Source organism: Aythya ferina (assembly GCF_964211825.1).
Source record: "Aythya ferina genome assembly, chromosome: 3".
In the NCBI taxonomy this organism is placed as follows: Eukaryota; Metazoa; Chordata; class Aves; order Anseriformes; family Anatidae; genus Aythya; species Aythya ferina.
Genome location: NC_140298.1, coordinates 22,440,474 through 22,457,029, shown reverse-complemented (window position 1 = coordinate 22,457,029; position 16,556 = coordinate 22,440,474). Strand labels below are relative to the sequence as shown.

The window sequence follows — 16,556 nt, the reverse complement described above, 5'->3', positions numbered from 1 at the left end:
AAAGGGAGATGTGAAAAGAAACAAGATCACATACTTCTTACATAAGTCATTGCCTTTATTGTGCAATAATTAGTAGCTTGCAGTCAGTATGTATACATGAGTCTAATCACTGCAAACATGTAGCATTTCCTACAACTTCAAGTATTTCATAGTAACAAGGTACCCACAGCTTTCCCTAATGCATGATGTAAAAGAGAAATATTTCACTTCATTTTAGGTATTTCAGGCAAAATTTGCTTCAGCCTTCAACCCCAACATTGGAAACGTGTGTATTCCAGTAAGAGTGTTCCGTTAACTATGGGGAATGTAAAGTTTTGTGCGTGTCTACATTTGCAAAGCAATTTTCCTACACAAAGGTATCTATCAAACTAATAACTAATACTTATTGACAAGATCCATTGGCAATGTTCACATAACAATTAGCAAAGATTCATGAGTGGCAAGAGAAGATAAAAATTAGCAAGCCAAACGTAAACATGCTTCTACACACAACTGAGAAATAAATTGTGGGCGAGCTGGATAGTGAAATTAGGGTAGTAGTATAAGGTGAATTAACGTAGTGTAATAGGATGTGATGTCACATTTTGATACACCAGTGATCAGTGAGACATGGATAGGAAGGGCAAATTGTGAAGGATAGACAAAGAAGATGACATTGGTTAAGAAGTTGTGCTACAGAACAAAGAAAGTTTATGGTCAAGTTAGCAATCAAAAAATAAAACAGAATATTTATGAACTGAAATTGTTATCAAAAACAGGAAGAACACAGCTTTAAAAAAAATAGCAGTAAAGGGACACATCTGTAGCCCCCCTGATTTGTTAAACGTCATATTAAGGTACGATACTGAAGTTAAATCTTTAGACACCACAGATGGCTGCTCTGCCTTGTATTTTTCCTCTTGCCATCTGTTACTGATTACAGCTGAACCAGGATGCTGGGTGAGGCGAACCTTTAACCCGAGCCAGCTTGCTATGTACTTTATTATTTACTCATCCTCACGTGGCTGAGTTTTAGGGGAGGGAAGGAGGGCGGAGGTGGGCATGGGAGCTGGACGGACTCGCTTGTAAAACCAAACGCGGATTTAAACGCCCCATGTTTTGGGATACCCTAGGTTTAGGATACCCCCTGTGCGGGGTGCCCCAGCACACGGCCGGTTACCGGCAGCCATTTCACTACGCAGGCGCCCGGGGCGGTCTCATCATGGCGGTGACGCCGCCGCCTTCAGGGCGCACGCGGCACCTCGGAGGGTTATGCCGGTGCCCTACGCCCTTTGGGAGCCCCTCTGTCGGCCGAGAGCTACTAGCGATGGCGCGGTAGCTGTGACAACGAGCCCTGGGGGCTGTACCTCTGCAGCAGCTGGGCTTGGCTGGGCCGGCTAGGACGAGCTGGGGCCACTAGCCGGGGTCAGTGCCGCCCCTCCCCTGCCAGGGTCAAAGATGGCGGCCGCCCTGGGGCTCTGCCCGTTGTAGCCGGCGCCATGGACGGCTTGGTGGCTGAGGCGGGCAGCGCCCTGCTGCCGGCCCTGCACCTGCCCTGCCTGCCGCAGCACTTCTACCGAGCCGGTAAGGGCCGGGCCGGCCTCCGCCGCCTCCTGTTCTCCCGCTGTGTGCTGCTGCAGCCCTCCGACCTCCTTCCCTGGGGCGCTGCGGGTTTGTGCAGCCTCCGTGCTGCTGCTGGCACACCCCGCTGGTGGCCTCTGAGCCACGGGTGTTCCTTATGGGTTCTGTTTTCAAAGGATTTAAAACCCGTCAAGTTAGAAATATGCATGAAGACCACACCATACAATACTGTAGGTTAATTAGAGGTACTTCTGTAGAATGTGCTGTATTAAAAGCGCTGTGAGCCAGTATTTGAGTTATTCCTTCTCCTACAGCAATCAGGTAGGGGGTGGGTTTGATGAAGAAGGCTCCTGTGGCATGAGTTTTGGTGTGGGGGTGTGTTGGACTGTAGTGTGTAGCTATCACACAGCTGTGAGCTTTAAACAAATGTGGGAACAAGAATTCAGTGTTGTGCCGTAACAGAATTTGAAGCAGTGTCCATGTAAACAGAGTAAGTGGCCTCTTTCCATGCTCGTGCTTCAGAGAATAATTCTCTAAGTGTATTTGTGTTTATAGCGGGGATTATTTAACTGTTAGTTCTGGAATGGCCTGTTTGCGTGTGTGCGTATGAATCATCAGTGTGCTGGAGCCATAAGCTCAGCTGACAATAAATTACTGAAGAGAGAGGTCCCCAAAATATAGCAAAACATACTGTGAAGTTATCAAAGCACTGTGGCCTTCTAAGTCTGGTGGGGCAATAATATGTGATGTTGGTGCTTTGCTGTTTCAAGTGCCTTCAGTTGCATGCTGTGTGCGGAATAAATCATTTCATATTTCCAGCTGTTGCCATCTTCTCTTTCACTACTGCGGAAAATAGGTGTGTTTAACATCAAGACCGTGTAGCTTAAGATGACTCTCTGTAGTGTCTGAGAGAGATCATATAAGAGAGCTAAAATAGCAGGTATGTTGTTATCTGAGTAAAGAGTAATAATGGGTTTGGTTCACTTTGTTTGTGTTTTGATTTGTTTAGCATCTTCCCACGAACACAAATTAAGCTTCAAGAAGAGCAAGGAAGTATGTTTAAGTTACGTTCAGGATGCCATATTACAGAAGCAGTGGAAAAGAGCTGCAGAGTTTCTAACCTTCTACATTGAGTCAATAGAGAAAGACTATTCTATAGAATACATGGGTCCCTCAGAGGTAAGTCTGTGTCCCTTATCAGAGTTTTTTTGAAGTTGGAAAAAAAATACTTGCAAGAAGCATCTGTCATCTTCAGACCACCATTTGTCTTAGCAAGCTAATCATAAGTTTATTAAAAAGTCGTAAGAGCTGAAAAGTTAGAAAATGTTCATAAATTAAATTAGTCCCTTATTAAACTAGTTTTCAAATGGCATGCCATCAATCAGAATCTATTTGAAAGTTAGTGGCTCATTGAGGCCTCTGCTAGCTTTTCCAGTGCTTTCAAAACTCAACCAGGTATTGGGATAGAAGCAGGAGGAAGGGGATCAAACAGAGTTGATAAATAAACTAATTTGATTTGTTTACGTTCTGTATGCAGACCTTGAAAACAAATGCATGTAGGTGGGAAAGCTACATCTGATTGGACATGATCTGTATTGATAAGTCTGAAGAGCTGTGTACCTTACATCTCTGTGGGAAAACGTTAAAGGAAAACAGAAGTTTTCAATAACTCTGAAACATACTGTTTTTAGTAAGAGGAGGGGAAGCCTTTTAACAGATACAGTTTTCATAAGCTTTACTGAAGTGCTGTATTTATAATGAGTAATTGCGAAGCACCCATGGAACGTCAGTTGAAAAAATAAATAACAGTGCTAGATTAATATGTAGGTAACAATACCAGTAGACAACACTTAGTACTCATCTTTTATTTGCAATTCAAATGTACATTTTATGCATATGCTACAGTTGCTACAAGTTTGATAAGATTATATATATATAGTGACTGATCCCATTTTTATACTAAGGTTATTTTGAATCTTTTTTCCCCAGATTATTTGGAGAGTAGGAACAGAAATTTTATGCAACCATTCACATGGCAGCATAGGAGAGTTCAACTCTTTCATGGAACAGATGAAAACTTTAGGAGTAAAAAGGTATTTGAAGGTGAGTGTACTTAATGCAATCTTGATGATTTTCCGCACGTTTATCTGAATGTTTACTTGAGTATTACTATCTCTGAAAGCGCGCTCTCAATGTTGTTGATAATAGTGCCAAAAAAGATGGTACATTTGAGTTACCAGTTGCATGATATTTCAAGGGCTATTCTATAGCTGATCACTTCTCATTTGATCTGTGTATTTGATCATAGGTACATATGTCAGTCTTTAGTAGTGCCTATATTCTGCGGTTATTCTTAATTTAAAACTGTTGAATTCATTTACATGTGTGGCCTGTTAACATCTAATTGCACATTAACACCTCTGAAATCTTGTGTCCAGTCCTTAATTTGGCCACTGTGCTCCTGACTACAGTTGTAGTTAAATTTTGCCATCAATATCTGCTCACTTTCCAAGTACCTAATCTGTGTATAAAATAGTAAGCATTATTCTGTGGCCCCTGTGTCACCCAGCTGTAGTTCTTTTCCTATGATGGTGTATTCAAACTGCTGCTGTTTTGGTTTTCTTGACTGTTTCTCATTTGTGTCAATGCTTCTCTCTTTCATTCTGTTGTATTTGTTCAAGGCCTCCAAGGAAAGTTCTGTACAAGAGTTTACTAGAGCCAACTGAAGGCTCAGACTTTGATTTAGCGCCTAATCAACATGACAGGGTGCTAGAACATCCCTCTTTTAGGTATTTTGCAGTTGGGTAACAAACTGAGTAAGCTACCAAGTGTAACCCAACTGGTTTTCCTCAGGTCATTTCTAGGTCTTCTAAAATAGGTAGAGCACTTGTTAACGGCAATGTAGGTTTTTGAGACAGCTGCTTTTTGCTGCCCTGGTAAGTACTGCTGAATGTTTACCACCTGAATGATGACTTCCTGCCACGCAGATTTCAAGAGCTTAAGCCCTTTTCCCTCCCAGGGATGCATCTTTGTATGTCAGATATTCTTTTGATTAATAATCTTTCTCCAGCACCTTCTGACAGGAAAAATTACTTAGGTTCTTATTGTACCTCTCTGTCCCCCAGTGGCATCCATATTCTCCCCTTCTGGCATTTTTCTCCAAAGTTCCATGTAAAGATACCGTTTGAAAAACAATGTGTAAAATGTGCTTCTAATTAAAATGTTGTACTATGTTTACAATATTTGTACATGGGTGTCAGGAATGAGTCTCTGTTCTTGCCCTGCACATCTGTGTAGATCTTTGAGGTTCTCTCCGTTCTTGATGTGAAACACTGTGGTATGGACTGTTTGAATTGCAGGTTTGTTTAGAGCATGCCTTCCATCTCCTTTGTAATGGACTAGTAGATGAAGCGTACCAAAACCTGTCTCTGGCGGAAAGCTGGAGGTTTGGAGAACAAACAACTGCTCAGGATAAAGAGATGAAACTGGTTCAGGCTTACAGGGGACTGCTGGACTACTATAGCTGGTCCAAGCAGAAGAACACCCTCTTAGAGTATGGTAAGTCCTAGTACTGTTTTTGTATTGAGCTGTGAACTTCAACTTCCTTGTTCTGGTGTTTGCAGCAGCAGCATTTCCATGTGGGCTGCTCTTCTGCCTGTGTCTACATCTGAAGGCTCCCAGGTGAACTGCTAGGTTTCAGAAGTTGAGCGTGTGGATTGTAATTCTGTACCAGCAACACTGGTAGTGCCAAAACAGAACACTCGTGCACTTTTCTAGTGTCCTGAAATGCTATTCTCAAACAAAGCAATGCTTTTACCCCGAATCACAGTTCTTATATCCAGCCAACATCACCTAAAAGAAACATCAAAGGAATGTATTCACCTATAGCAGTGACTTCTTCATCCTTGCATCAGTACTTTACTGCTGCTAGAATTGAGTGCTAACAAAAGCTCCCAAAACTCGTATTTGAGTTTTCCCTTTTTCTAAAGGTAAAGATATGCTACATGTGTGTGATGCCTAACTTTGCATATACCTGCTTGGCTGTATGGCTGGATCTCTGCTTGTTTCTCTGAAACTTAAGTATTGTTGGTTTAAACTCTTTGTGCTGGTAGTGTTCATGTCTTGGAACACTGCCTGCTATGCCCCACAAATTGATTGTAAATTCAATCAATTCAACTGAAGTGAAGAGCAATGAAAAATTCTTGTTTCAATACTGGTGCAACTGAGTCCTTTTTTTCTTAAAAACTTTGACTGGAGTCCTTGCTTAGCAAAATGTTCGTCTTGTAGGTACAGCACTTCAAGAACTCTCTTGATTAGCAAAGTTAACTCTGGCATTCTTTCCTGTTTTCCTAGAGAAGGAAGGACTTGAAGACTCGTCTGTTGAACGGGAAATGCACAGTTGCTTTCGGAAGGCAGCAATGAGCTTAAAGGAGATCATTAAAATACCCGGAGTCTGGGATCTCTTTGTGAAATCCTATGTGGATGTAAGAGCATGTTTTGCAGATCATCTTCCTTTTGTGTTTCCCTGTCTAATTTTCATTAAGATGTCTGTCTGCAGTTTAGTTTCATGTGTGTGGGTGAGTGACAGTGAAGTTTTTTTTTAAAAAAACACATAGTACATAGTACCTCACTAGCTTTGATTTGGAGTGTTTGCTCCTGGTAGGGCTGCAGAGCCTCCATAGAATACAAAAAGGACTTTATTTCTGCATTGCCAGGAAAAAGAAAGACAACCAGCTTGCGTGTTCTGTTTTCGTGGTGCTAGCAGAGAAATAGGAGCACAGCTGCTTTGTTTAAATTCCTGAAAGCAAGTTCTCTTTTTGGCAGGGCAATGTTTTTCTTGCTATGCTAGATCTTGGACGCCGAACATGCAGTCCTGTTTTTCAAATATCTTCTTAGAAGTTGTAACTAAGAAATAAAGCTAATCTTAAAATCACTTTGAGAAGATTTACTTTTTCTAAATGCAGATAAGCTCTGAGTTCTTTGAGTATTTCTTCTGGAATTTTACTGGGTGCTGACAGCTGCCAAGCTCTGTCACTGAGTTCTCTTCAAAGACATGGCAGGCTGCTTCTATGTCTTTTTCCAGTGAACAGTGATGGTAATTCTTTTAATGATCAAAGCAGCGTTGATATAATTTTCTCCTATGTAATTTTTTTCTCCTTTTCTTTTATGTGCGATTTTTTGGTTACCTGTGATAAGAGTAACTAGTAGAATTAAAATATGCTGGTGTTACATCTAGTCTGCTGCATTATTAGACACAGACCGTGCTATCGCATAATTCTATGGCAGCCCAAAATGAGTTGTAAGAGTTTGATTGGTAACGTGGCAAACTAATGATGAACTTAACTTCTTGTAGTTGTTGGAGTTCTATGGAGACCACCAGGAAGCTCGTGAAGTATTAAGTGAATATGCCTACAACTCAAAGTTTCCATCTAATCCCAACGCTCACGTTTACTTCTATCAGTTCCTAAAGAGACACGGCGCATCAAAGAAATCACTCATATCTGCACTCAAGGTATATATTACATAGTGAATACAGCCTGTGGTCATTTGTGTTACTTGGTGGTCTGACAGTTCAGTTGTCTTCTGTTACAGTATTTACCTTACCTTCCTCTTTGTGGAAAGTAGAGGGTTAGAGGAAAGCTAGTGGGAGGGGTGCTGATGGGTGGAGCAAACAGTGTCCCTTACCATCTTTGTGTTCAGGTCTTTGTTCTACCTGTATGATTGATGCATCCTGTAACTTGGGGCAGAAATGAGCTCAGAGTGCATGTTTACATGGCTCTGAAGGGGCGTGTAGACAACATGCATTGATTTTTTTGTTGTAGTTTGATCTTTACAATATTCAAGAAGTTATTAGACGTTTGTTTTTTTCACATATTGATCCTGTCTAGCAGTTAGTTTCATTATTTTCAATTAGCCGTTCATTTAAGCTGCAGTAGAAGTTCACTTCTGGCTGGCAGATAAGGCCTTGCTGCATTAAGCTTTTGCAGAGTTGCTTTTAAATTCCCACTTTCACTGTTTTTGCTTATTGATCTTGTTAACTTCTTTCCAACAATGGTTTTCAATCTCTTCTGCCACTTGATGGCACTAAAATGCTTTTGTTAGGGCAAATACTTCAAAGAAAAGCTTCATTAAGTTTAGGCTTTTAAACTGCAGTCTGTATGTTTAAAATTCCATCTTCACAGCAGTTTTTAGCATTGTGTTATTGTTGTGTCAAAGACATGCAAAATGGCCCTTGATCATCATTCTTAGTATCAAGATACTTGGGTACCAGATCGCTTAATTTTCCCTCCTAAGACACCCAAAACTCTGATGTTAGTGCTTCTCTTGATGAGGCAGTAGTCTTGAAGCTTTCACATTGAAATAATCTATCTGTTTTTTGTTTCAGATCTTGCATGATATTGTTCCCTCTCATGAACTAATGATAGACTTTAATATCATGCTTCAAAAATCAAGTAAGTCTTTAAATATATTTGTTCTTTTTGATTTTGTTAATCTAGAATGATATGAAATTGTTCTGTAGCCTTCTTTGTACTTACTAAAGTAGTTCTGTTTATTAAAAGAAAAACCCCAAACCTGACTTTCTGATCATAGGAAACTTTAATGCATATGAGTCAGCAGGCACTTACAAACTTGTGTAAGCAAATACCTTTCTAAGTCTAAAGGCTGATCAGAGCAGTATGTTGTAATGCACAGCCAGGATCTCAAAAATAATTTTTTTTTGTGGTACACTAGTCTGAATGCCAGGCTTGCCATTTCCTCCATGACATTTCTTATTTCTCTTCTGGAGGAATTGAGATGGATCTATGTCTTCTTTTATCATTACCAATCAAAGAACAAAATCTTGATCCTCCTCAAGGGAGGTTTTATTTTCAGGCTGGTAGAAACATCTTCTAATTTGGAGACTAACTTCCATTTTTTCCAATTTTCTTCTAAGTTTCTTCTAATTTCCATGCATTGATTGCATTCCAAGCTGCATATTTTCTCGCAAGCTGGTATGTTTCAGCTACTTGGCAGATTGATGAAATGTCATGGAATCAAGATTGTTCTTTTTTTTTTTTTTTTTCTCTGGAAAGAAAAAAACCCTCTTGGCTAAACCCTCCCTTTTCCTGTTTGTGCATGACACACTTTTTTAAGTTCTTGTAGCTCTTGTGGACAATTTGATTTCTGAAGAAGGAATTTATAATGATAAAGATAACTTTCCCTACATTTACCTGCTGTGATAGGTCATTTTTAGAACACCTCTGGTACATTAGCTGCTGATGTGAAATGCCTGTTTTATTCACATCAATCCAATTTCTTTGTTTTGGTATCTCAGGGCTTGAAGTGTTCCAGGGCACTGTGTTCTCTTCCCGTAGAAAGAACATGTTGAACACCAGCACCAGCTTGGTAGCTCTGATTACAACAGCAGCAACTGTTGTAAGCAAGGCTGTGTGGGCTAAGTGAGCAGTCTTATGTGTGCCTCTTGAGTCAGCAGTTTTTGAGCAGGATGAGAGTAGGGAGAGGGGATCTTTCTAACGAGTTATGCTCTAGACTCAGGAAGCCTTCCTTAACTTTCTGTCTTGGAAAAAGCAGAAGATAATGGGGGAGCTCTCAGTAATTGGGAAAGTGGCAACATGTGGGAAGGCTGGATGGAGAACAGTATTTCATTTGTTGCTTACTAATGAGTTCTAATCTAATTCATTAATTGGCCTAATCTCTTCCCAGAGAAACGAAAAAAACGTCGACTGGGGCTAGAAGTAATTTTTGCAGCCTTGGATTATGCTGGCACAAAGGAAAACGTAAAAGCATGGAGTTGTTTGGCAAGACAGGTGAAACAAATTGTAATGTAAGTGTGGTATCTCTGATACAATATACTAAAACCAAACTTGTGTGTCAGTTAGAGGTCTTCATCTCTGGGAAATTGATAAAGTCCCCCTTTGTAGCCTTCATCTTCCATGCCGGTGAATGGAAGAGTCAGTTCACCTGAATCCTGTGGCAGTGCTTGGCTTCAGTATGCTTTCACTGGGAGAAAAGAAGAAACTACTAAAGGAAATTCTCAAGTTTTCAGTATTGTCATCACCTGACAAAGGTTTTTACCAGGCTATGTGCTTATGCACAAAGAACTGCTCAAACACTAAAAAGGGAAAAAAAAAAAAAAACAAAAACAAAAACACACTTGTTTGATTTTATGCTCTGTTATGCATACATTATTAGAAGGTGGTTTGAGAATTGCTGGGCTGCAATAGGGGCATGGTATATAGTGTACAAACTGGTGTGTTGTGTTGTCCTTTGCTGTGTGATGATGGTAACTGTTACAGAATGCAGCTAGTGTATTCTTAAAAGCTGAGCCTGGGGATTGATGTCTCATTGCTGCCAGACAGGGACTCTGATTTAAGAAGGAATCATCTCCAGGCAATCCATGCCCAGAAGGCCTCTAACGTCTAGACTTTTTTCCCAACAAACAAGATTTTATTTTTAAGTCTTAAATATATTTATAGTAAATTAATTCAGTACTGCATTTGACCCATTTTTCTGAGTCATTGCTGCTTCTACCTCTTAGTAAAACATCTGCTGTTAAGGTCCAGAAGTTGATGGATTAAAGCTGAGAGTGTTGTTGCATACGGTTAACAAAAATGGCGTAATACTTGAACTTTTCCTGCATTTTTTTACTTGAAGACACAACTTCAGAGTATCTTCAAATATAGAGGACATCTTGGTCATATTAGGGGAATATCACTTTCTCATTCTAGGTTGCTTACATTTCTGAAATGCTTGGTTTAAGGTCTTTGTTATGTGAGTTACTGGGATAAGTATTCAGGATAAGTTAGTCTTTGAGTATGCCTAGGGTAACACAAACCTTTTTTAAAAAAACAAACCTATTCATACTACTAATTTGTTGACATGAATCAAATGTCTTATTACTATTGACAAACTGTCGTAGGAGTCAAACTTACTTCATTTAACACCATAATCTGCATTACTGCCAACTTTCAATAAGGCTGTTTGAGTTTACCTCCTGCCTCACTAGTGCTGCCAAGGACTTTAATTAAAAAAATAAAGGCATATCTGTTTACAATTAATATTTCAGTCTGCAGTGTAAGGCCAGTCTGTTAGCAATTGCTGAGACTTGTAGCAAGCTGATCATAAAATTCAGCGCCTCCTTTTCATCATTTCATCCCAATTTAAGTTTTTCTATATTTTGTTTTACTTTTTTAGTTCTGAGAAGCATCTTGACTGGATCAAGGAAGAATGGAACTCCAGAAAGGACTGGTGGCCTGCCTTCCATTTTAGCCGCTATTCAGCAAAAAGGAATTGGCAGGAAAATGAAAGCCTTACGTATGAAAAAGCTCTGGTGGCTGGAGTCTTATTAGGAAAAGGTAATACTAAATGTTCTTTCCTTTTTTACTACATAGGATAGAAATAATGTCTAGCTCTAGCCTGAACAAGACAGGTAACTGGACTACTCCCCGTAAGAAGTGCAGATCCATTCATTTATTGACTATGGTCTTTGAAGCTGAACATGAGAAAGTTGTTTAAAATGGTTGGGTGTTCCTCAGTAACACATACTTTGTGTAACTTGTTTTATCCTGGTTTAGGGTTCCATTTTATTTGCCTTGCTGAGCAGTCGCAATACTACTTATTCTCTTGTTTATAACCTTGAAACCACAATTTAAAAAAATATCCAACAGGCTCCTGAATGGGTATTGTGAGGACTGTGAAAAAGCTTGCTTGCTGGATTACAGTCGGTGCAGTATATCAGCAAATACTGGGGAGGAGACGGTCCTTAGGGACCAAGTGAGTGTTGTAGTGCTGGAAAGAGGAAGAAGGAGGTCTTGAGTGGAAACAGTCATGATCCTCATCTTCCTATCAGACTGACCTCTTTGGTAGCATTCTCTGAAATGCTGCTGTAACTAAGTGGTAAATCAGGCTGAGAAGCAGTAGCGAAGTTGAAAATAAGAATATGGTCTAGAGAGTAAAATATACAGACAAATTTGGGCTTCTGTTTGATTAGACATTTTGGTAGCTTATCTATAATTTATCTTCCATAATTCATAAAAACAGTTTCTTATGTTGCAGACCTTTCTTGCTTTCAGTAATATGTTATTGTCTCCCAGCTTTTATTTCCAGATGTCTAATAAATTTTTTCCAGTCCTGATTTTCTCTAATGGAGCTTCTGTGTATTGGTGCTGATGCAAGCTTCTATTTTATTTATCCAATGTGATAAGTAAATATTTCTTCACTTCTGACATCTTATTTCTTATTGTATCTGAAGAGTAATACAATTTTCTGCAAGATACAGCATACAATTATATAAATGTAGAATGTTTCCTGGGTAAGAGGAGGATAGCTTATTTAGTACTGCAGTTATGTTACTAATGTGCCTTGGGTTATTTTATTACTTTTTGTTACTGAGAACTTAGATGTTTTCATGTTGTTTAAAAAGTGGAAGGATTTTGTTTACTTGTATCATGGTATAACTGACATCACTTTTTCTTCTTTTTGCTTAGATTGTAAGTACTTTAAATACGTATCACACCAAGGCTGCAAAGCTCAGGTGAAAAGATTTCGGACACTGAAGAAATTTGTGAATAGGCACGGTCCTGTCTGCCTGAGAATATCTGGTCTTTGAGGTTCTTCTGTACAGCTGTGATTAGAAGGCGTCTTTGAGGTTCTTGCTGTGTTTTTTCCCCCTCTGTGAAACTGACTTGTGTATTGGTAGTGGTCTAAAAAGGCAGACCCTATCAACTCAGTCAGTTTTTTTATATATTTGTTTTGAAAAGAAAGTGCTTTGGTTTTTACTTACTTTATAATAAAGTGAATATCAACCAACATATGGGGCTGAAGAATTTCTTTAATATTAGTCCCATGCTTTTGTGTGAAATGCAAACAACACTGATTTCAAATACACCTTGTATTTGGTAATTGTGGTATAGAACTTTTGTATCAAAAATGTTTTAGGGTTGATCCTTCTTATGTTCAGATGTATAGATGGTGATTTAAAAGGCTGCTGGAAAGTAGTTCGAAATCCAATCACAGCCAGCTGTAGCATTCATAATGGCTGGTGCCTTCACCTAGGAACAGTATGTGGTACAGTGTGAAAACAAGTCTCTCAGCCTGTAAATATTATGTTAACTTGTACTTATAACTGACTTCCTGAAATATATGGAAAACGAGAAGAGCTCTATACCTTATTTTTTTGCATTGTATATTGAGAGTTACAGGTCCTGAAGGTCTATTGCAGACTGTTCAAATAGATGAGGCACTTCAACGTATCCAATATCAGTGTTCCTGCATGTGACATCTGTGGGTTGGGTCCAGTTCAGGGAACCTCTTCATGCTGCTGGTAGCAGTGAGGGAAAGGTTGCTGCAGTTGCATGGTTACAGAGGAAAGCTCGCGTGCCAGTGCCTGAGAGAGAAAGGCACAGAACTACTGAAAACTTCACCACCTTGGAAGAGACTTGCTAGAACCTTTTTGCAGTCTAGCCTAGGAGTTGAAATACACACTGCTGCTGTGTTTAGAAAGCAAATGTTGATGTGTTGTCATAAGCTAGCATTCTGGTTCATTTAAAAACAACAACGTTTCCAAATACTGCTGTCTTAATGGCAGGTCTGTAGAACTCCTGTGGATGACCTGCTTGAACCACACCTGGGCATGAAATAAAGATGTCTTTAAAAGCATGGTGGTATATGGATAAGTTCATCTGTGCTTTTAATAGCCAAGTGTTTATCTGGGAGTTTGGTCTGGGTTAATATTGAGTCTTGTGATGTGCTTTGAATCTGAAACATCATGAGCTACTTGCCATAACTGCTTGCTCTATCTTTTTTTTAAAAAAAAAAAAAAGGTAAAAAGACCAGCAATTATCCAAGTTGTTTTCAACCTGTGTTCTAGTTTAGTTCTGACTCCATAAGAATGTTGCTACCTCATTCTGTAATAGTGTAGGGTTTTGTTGTAGGTCTTAATGGAACTGAGTTCTGCCTTACATGTAGTACTTACACCTGAGACAAACCTGCAGATCTCAAGTCCTGTGTGGAATTCCCTCTGTGGATTATTGAGCACGTGCTGTGTTTCAAGCCTGTGCATTGGACTTCGAATGGTAACTTCCAGTGGATCGGAATATTCTGCTTTGGCTTTGAATTCTGTGGTCTGGGTTTGGTTTTCTTCTGAATTAACTCTTTGTTCTGTGTGCAAAACTTCTGTGAGGTGCTTGTTTCCCTTCCATGAAGCACATAGCGTATCTTTGCTTTTCCCATTTACGCTGAGGCAAGGAACTTGCTAAGAGAATCCGCATCTCTGGGCTACCCACCCAGTGTGTGTTGTCCTTCTGTTATTCCACCTCTTGTTCTGGTACAATTAACATTCAAACTGAACGTGACGATTTCACAGAACTCATTTCAGCTCTACCTTCTGCTTTCTGTGTTTGTTCGTGTTTGTACAGCCTCAGCTTTAAGACTGCATTCCTAAAGGTAAAGAAAAGTGAGCTAATGAGATGTCAGCTGCTTGTCAAGCACAATGACCCCACCTGTTCTGGCCCCCCTCCCCACCTTCCCCACCAGTTTCTCTGCATTGTGAGCAGCTGTCTTGGAACTCAGGCAGGACTTCAGAGCAGTGTATGCAGGTTGTTAGCACTAAACAGGTGCATGTCCTGCTCTTGAAGTAGCCCCTGTGGAATCAGAGCATTGATGTGCTTTGTACTGCTTTGAATGTAAAGTTTTAGGGGGATTTCTGTGATCGATGTTCTTACATGTGATGGTAAATGGAAAGTTCCACTCAGACGTGTCCTGTTGCATTTAAAAAGTGGCTCAGGGTGGAATGTTAGCTGAAGAAAAAAGACCGACCGCTGCAAACAGTGCTTGGGTAAAGTGAGGAGCAGGCTCTGTGGGGGGTGGTGTGTGCTCTCCTTGTCTAAATACCAGTAAAGCTGTTCTAGCTTTCCGCCCTCGTCAGGGGAGCAGCAAGGAGTGCTCTTGTCTTTTGGTCTGAAATCTCCAGTAACTTGGAAGGGCAGTTCTCTAAGTGCATAAATATTTTTTTTAATTACTTTTATTTTTTATGTTTTTGTCTGCATGTCTCTAGGAAAGGAAGAGAGGGGGTTAAATGCTCTTAGCAGTAAAAAGTTGAACTAGTGGACAATGTTAGTTACCCCAAAGGGACACTAATGGTAAAGGAATGAAAAAGCTTAGGCTGTGGTTATAAATGAAAAACTTATTTATTGTCCTTGCTGTTTGTTACCATTTCAAAATGACACAATTGCCAGGGGATGCAGGTAATGCCTTAATTTCAGCGACACTGCAATGTATGAGAGCAATAACTGAGATAAGCTGATATTTGAACAGATCCAAGTACTTTGATATAAATGCTTTACCTCGTGACGACTGAGTTGTGTGATTGGTGTATTCCCAGTCCAGTTAGGCCAAAGCAGAGGCAGTGTTACTGACAGGCGGCTGGACAGGCAAACTGCCACAAGTTAGAGCTACAGTAAAAGATATGATGTTTTCTTTAAAAAAAAAAAAAAAAGTTTGTTCTTTTTTTAAATTAATCATTTCCCAGTACAGACCATGAGGAGACCCATAATCACAGGGTATTCTCAGCTATCACATTGCCCTGATTATTGTGTTGAGGATCTAGGACTTGGAGCTTTGACTTCCCCCAGGAATCACACACAGATAAGACCATGGGAGTAAATGATTACGTGTGGGGAGAGAGGAAGAAGTTCTGGATGAGTGGAAGTGTCCCTGTACAAGAAAATCTCCTGTCAGTTTCCCTTTCCCCGTTCTATGCCTGTATCCCATCAAGAAAAGAGAGTGAGTTGGAAGCTACAAGAAACAGCTTAAAGCGTATCTCTGTATTGGCTGTAATCATTTCTCCTGGGATCTGTGGAAAGAAGATATCAAACTGCTTTTTGTGATTGCTTGGTTCCTCACCAATGTTCCAGAAGCAAAAGAACAGCTTGCGAAGTGTTGTCCTTTAGTAAGGTCTGTCGCATGGAAGCATCTAGTGGGGGAGTGCGTGCTGAAGCCTCTCTGTGCACTGAATCGTGCGGGCTGCATTGCTCCTGCCTGCAAGGGAAAGCACAGCTTGCTTCTCTTCAACACATCTCTTCGGCTCCCGGTGTGTGGCTGTTCCTGCCCTGTGATGCACACAGCACGGGGGTGATGAGTGCTCAGGTGGGTCTGGGTTTCTGGTGTGGTTATGAGTAGGGGTGTATGGAGGCAAGGCAAACACTTGGTTATGTGATAAAGGAGCTTGGTTATGATCAGAATGGTCTGGGGGAGAGTGGAGCTAGGCAGGTGTCATTTGTGGTGTCAAGAAACCCAAGCTGAGTACGGTGTGTGCCAGCACAGTACACCTGAGTGTGCAGCTGGTGCTGTACTTCACAAGCCAAGCGGAGGAGGCATTTGCACATTCTTCACCAGAGGGGAAAGTGGGCAAAAATCCCGTGCATCTTGAAATCGAGTTAACATCCCCTGGGATCAGAACCACTAAAATCAATTAGCTTAAGGTCAGGGCTACCACATAACATCACAGTCAAGCTCAGGTTGTTCTCATGCCTTAATGTTTGTTTTCTCTTTCATGCTTTCTGAATTTCTTCTCATATTAGCCATAAATCTGCACCTAGATTTGTGGGTAGCAAAAATTTTTGTCATAAAATGACTTTTATCTCTGGTCAGCTACTGCCTTAATTTGGTTCTATTTCATCACCCTTGATCAGTCTGTATGAAACCAGACCCAAGTTGGACCCAGTTTAAAAGCCAGGTGGAATGGTAGTTAGCAATTGGGAACTGTTTATCTTGTGTTTTGTAAATGGAGAGAGATGATCACGTTCTCTATGTAGGGATCATATGCTACATTTTAATGTTGCTTGTGTTTCTTGGTGAGTGATTTCTCAGCCTATTTAAACTAAGCCATAGGGATTAGATTAGTGAGCCCTTCTAGGGGCATGAGAAAAGTCCAGAGGGGAGGGCTCAGCTATGTGACGTGTGAAATACCAAGGAGTCAGCCTGGAAGGTTTCTCTCC

The 16,556-nt window shown here is 40.4% G+C and overlaps 1 protein-coding gene across 1 annotated transcript; it reads left to right on the top strand.

The window, feature by feature from the left end:
• The first annotated feature begins 1,093 nt into the window (after positions 1-1,093).
• TAF1A (TATA-box binding protein associated factor, RNA polymerase I subunit A) lies at positions 1,094-12,371 on the top strand. The gene is made up of 10 exons (XM_084515618.1): positions 1,094-1,563; positions 2,570-2,739; positions 3,550-3,663; positions 4,920-5,118; positions 5,914-6,044; positions 6,914-7,072; positions 7,946-8,012; positions 9,265-9,385; positions 10,756-10,916; positions 12,048-12,371. Exons 1-10 carry the CDS (start codon positions 1,479-1,481, stop codon positions 12,167-12,169), a joined length of 1,329 nt encoding a protein of 442 aa, XP_084371744.1. The 5' UTR covers positions 1,094-1,478; the 3' UTR covers positions 12,170-12,371.
• Positions 12,372-16,556: the final 4,185 nt, after the last annotated feature.

Coding starts and splice junctions, on each gene's coding strand:
- TAF1A (XM_084515618.1), top strand. CDS start 1,479: ATGGACGGCTTGGTGGCTGAGGCGGGCAGCGCCCTGCTGCCGGCCCTG. Junction 6,045..6,913: donor TTGTGAAATCCTATGTGGAT/GTAAGAGCATGT, acceptor AACTTCTTGTAG/TTGTTGGAGTTCTATGGAGA. Junction 7,073..7,945: donor CACTCATATCTGCACTCAAG/GTATATATTACA, acceptor TTTTTGTTTCAG/ATCTTGCATGATATTGTTCC.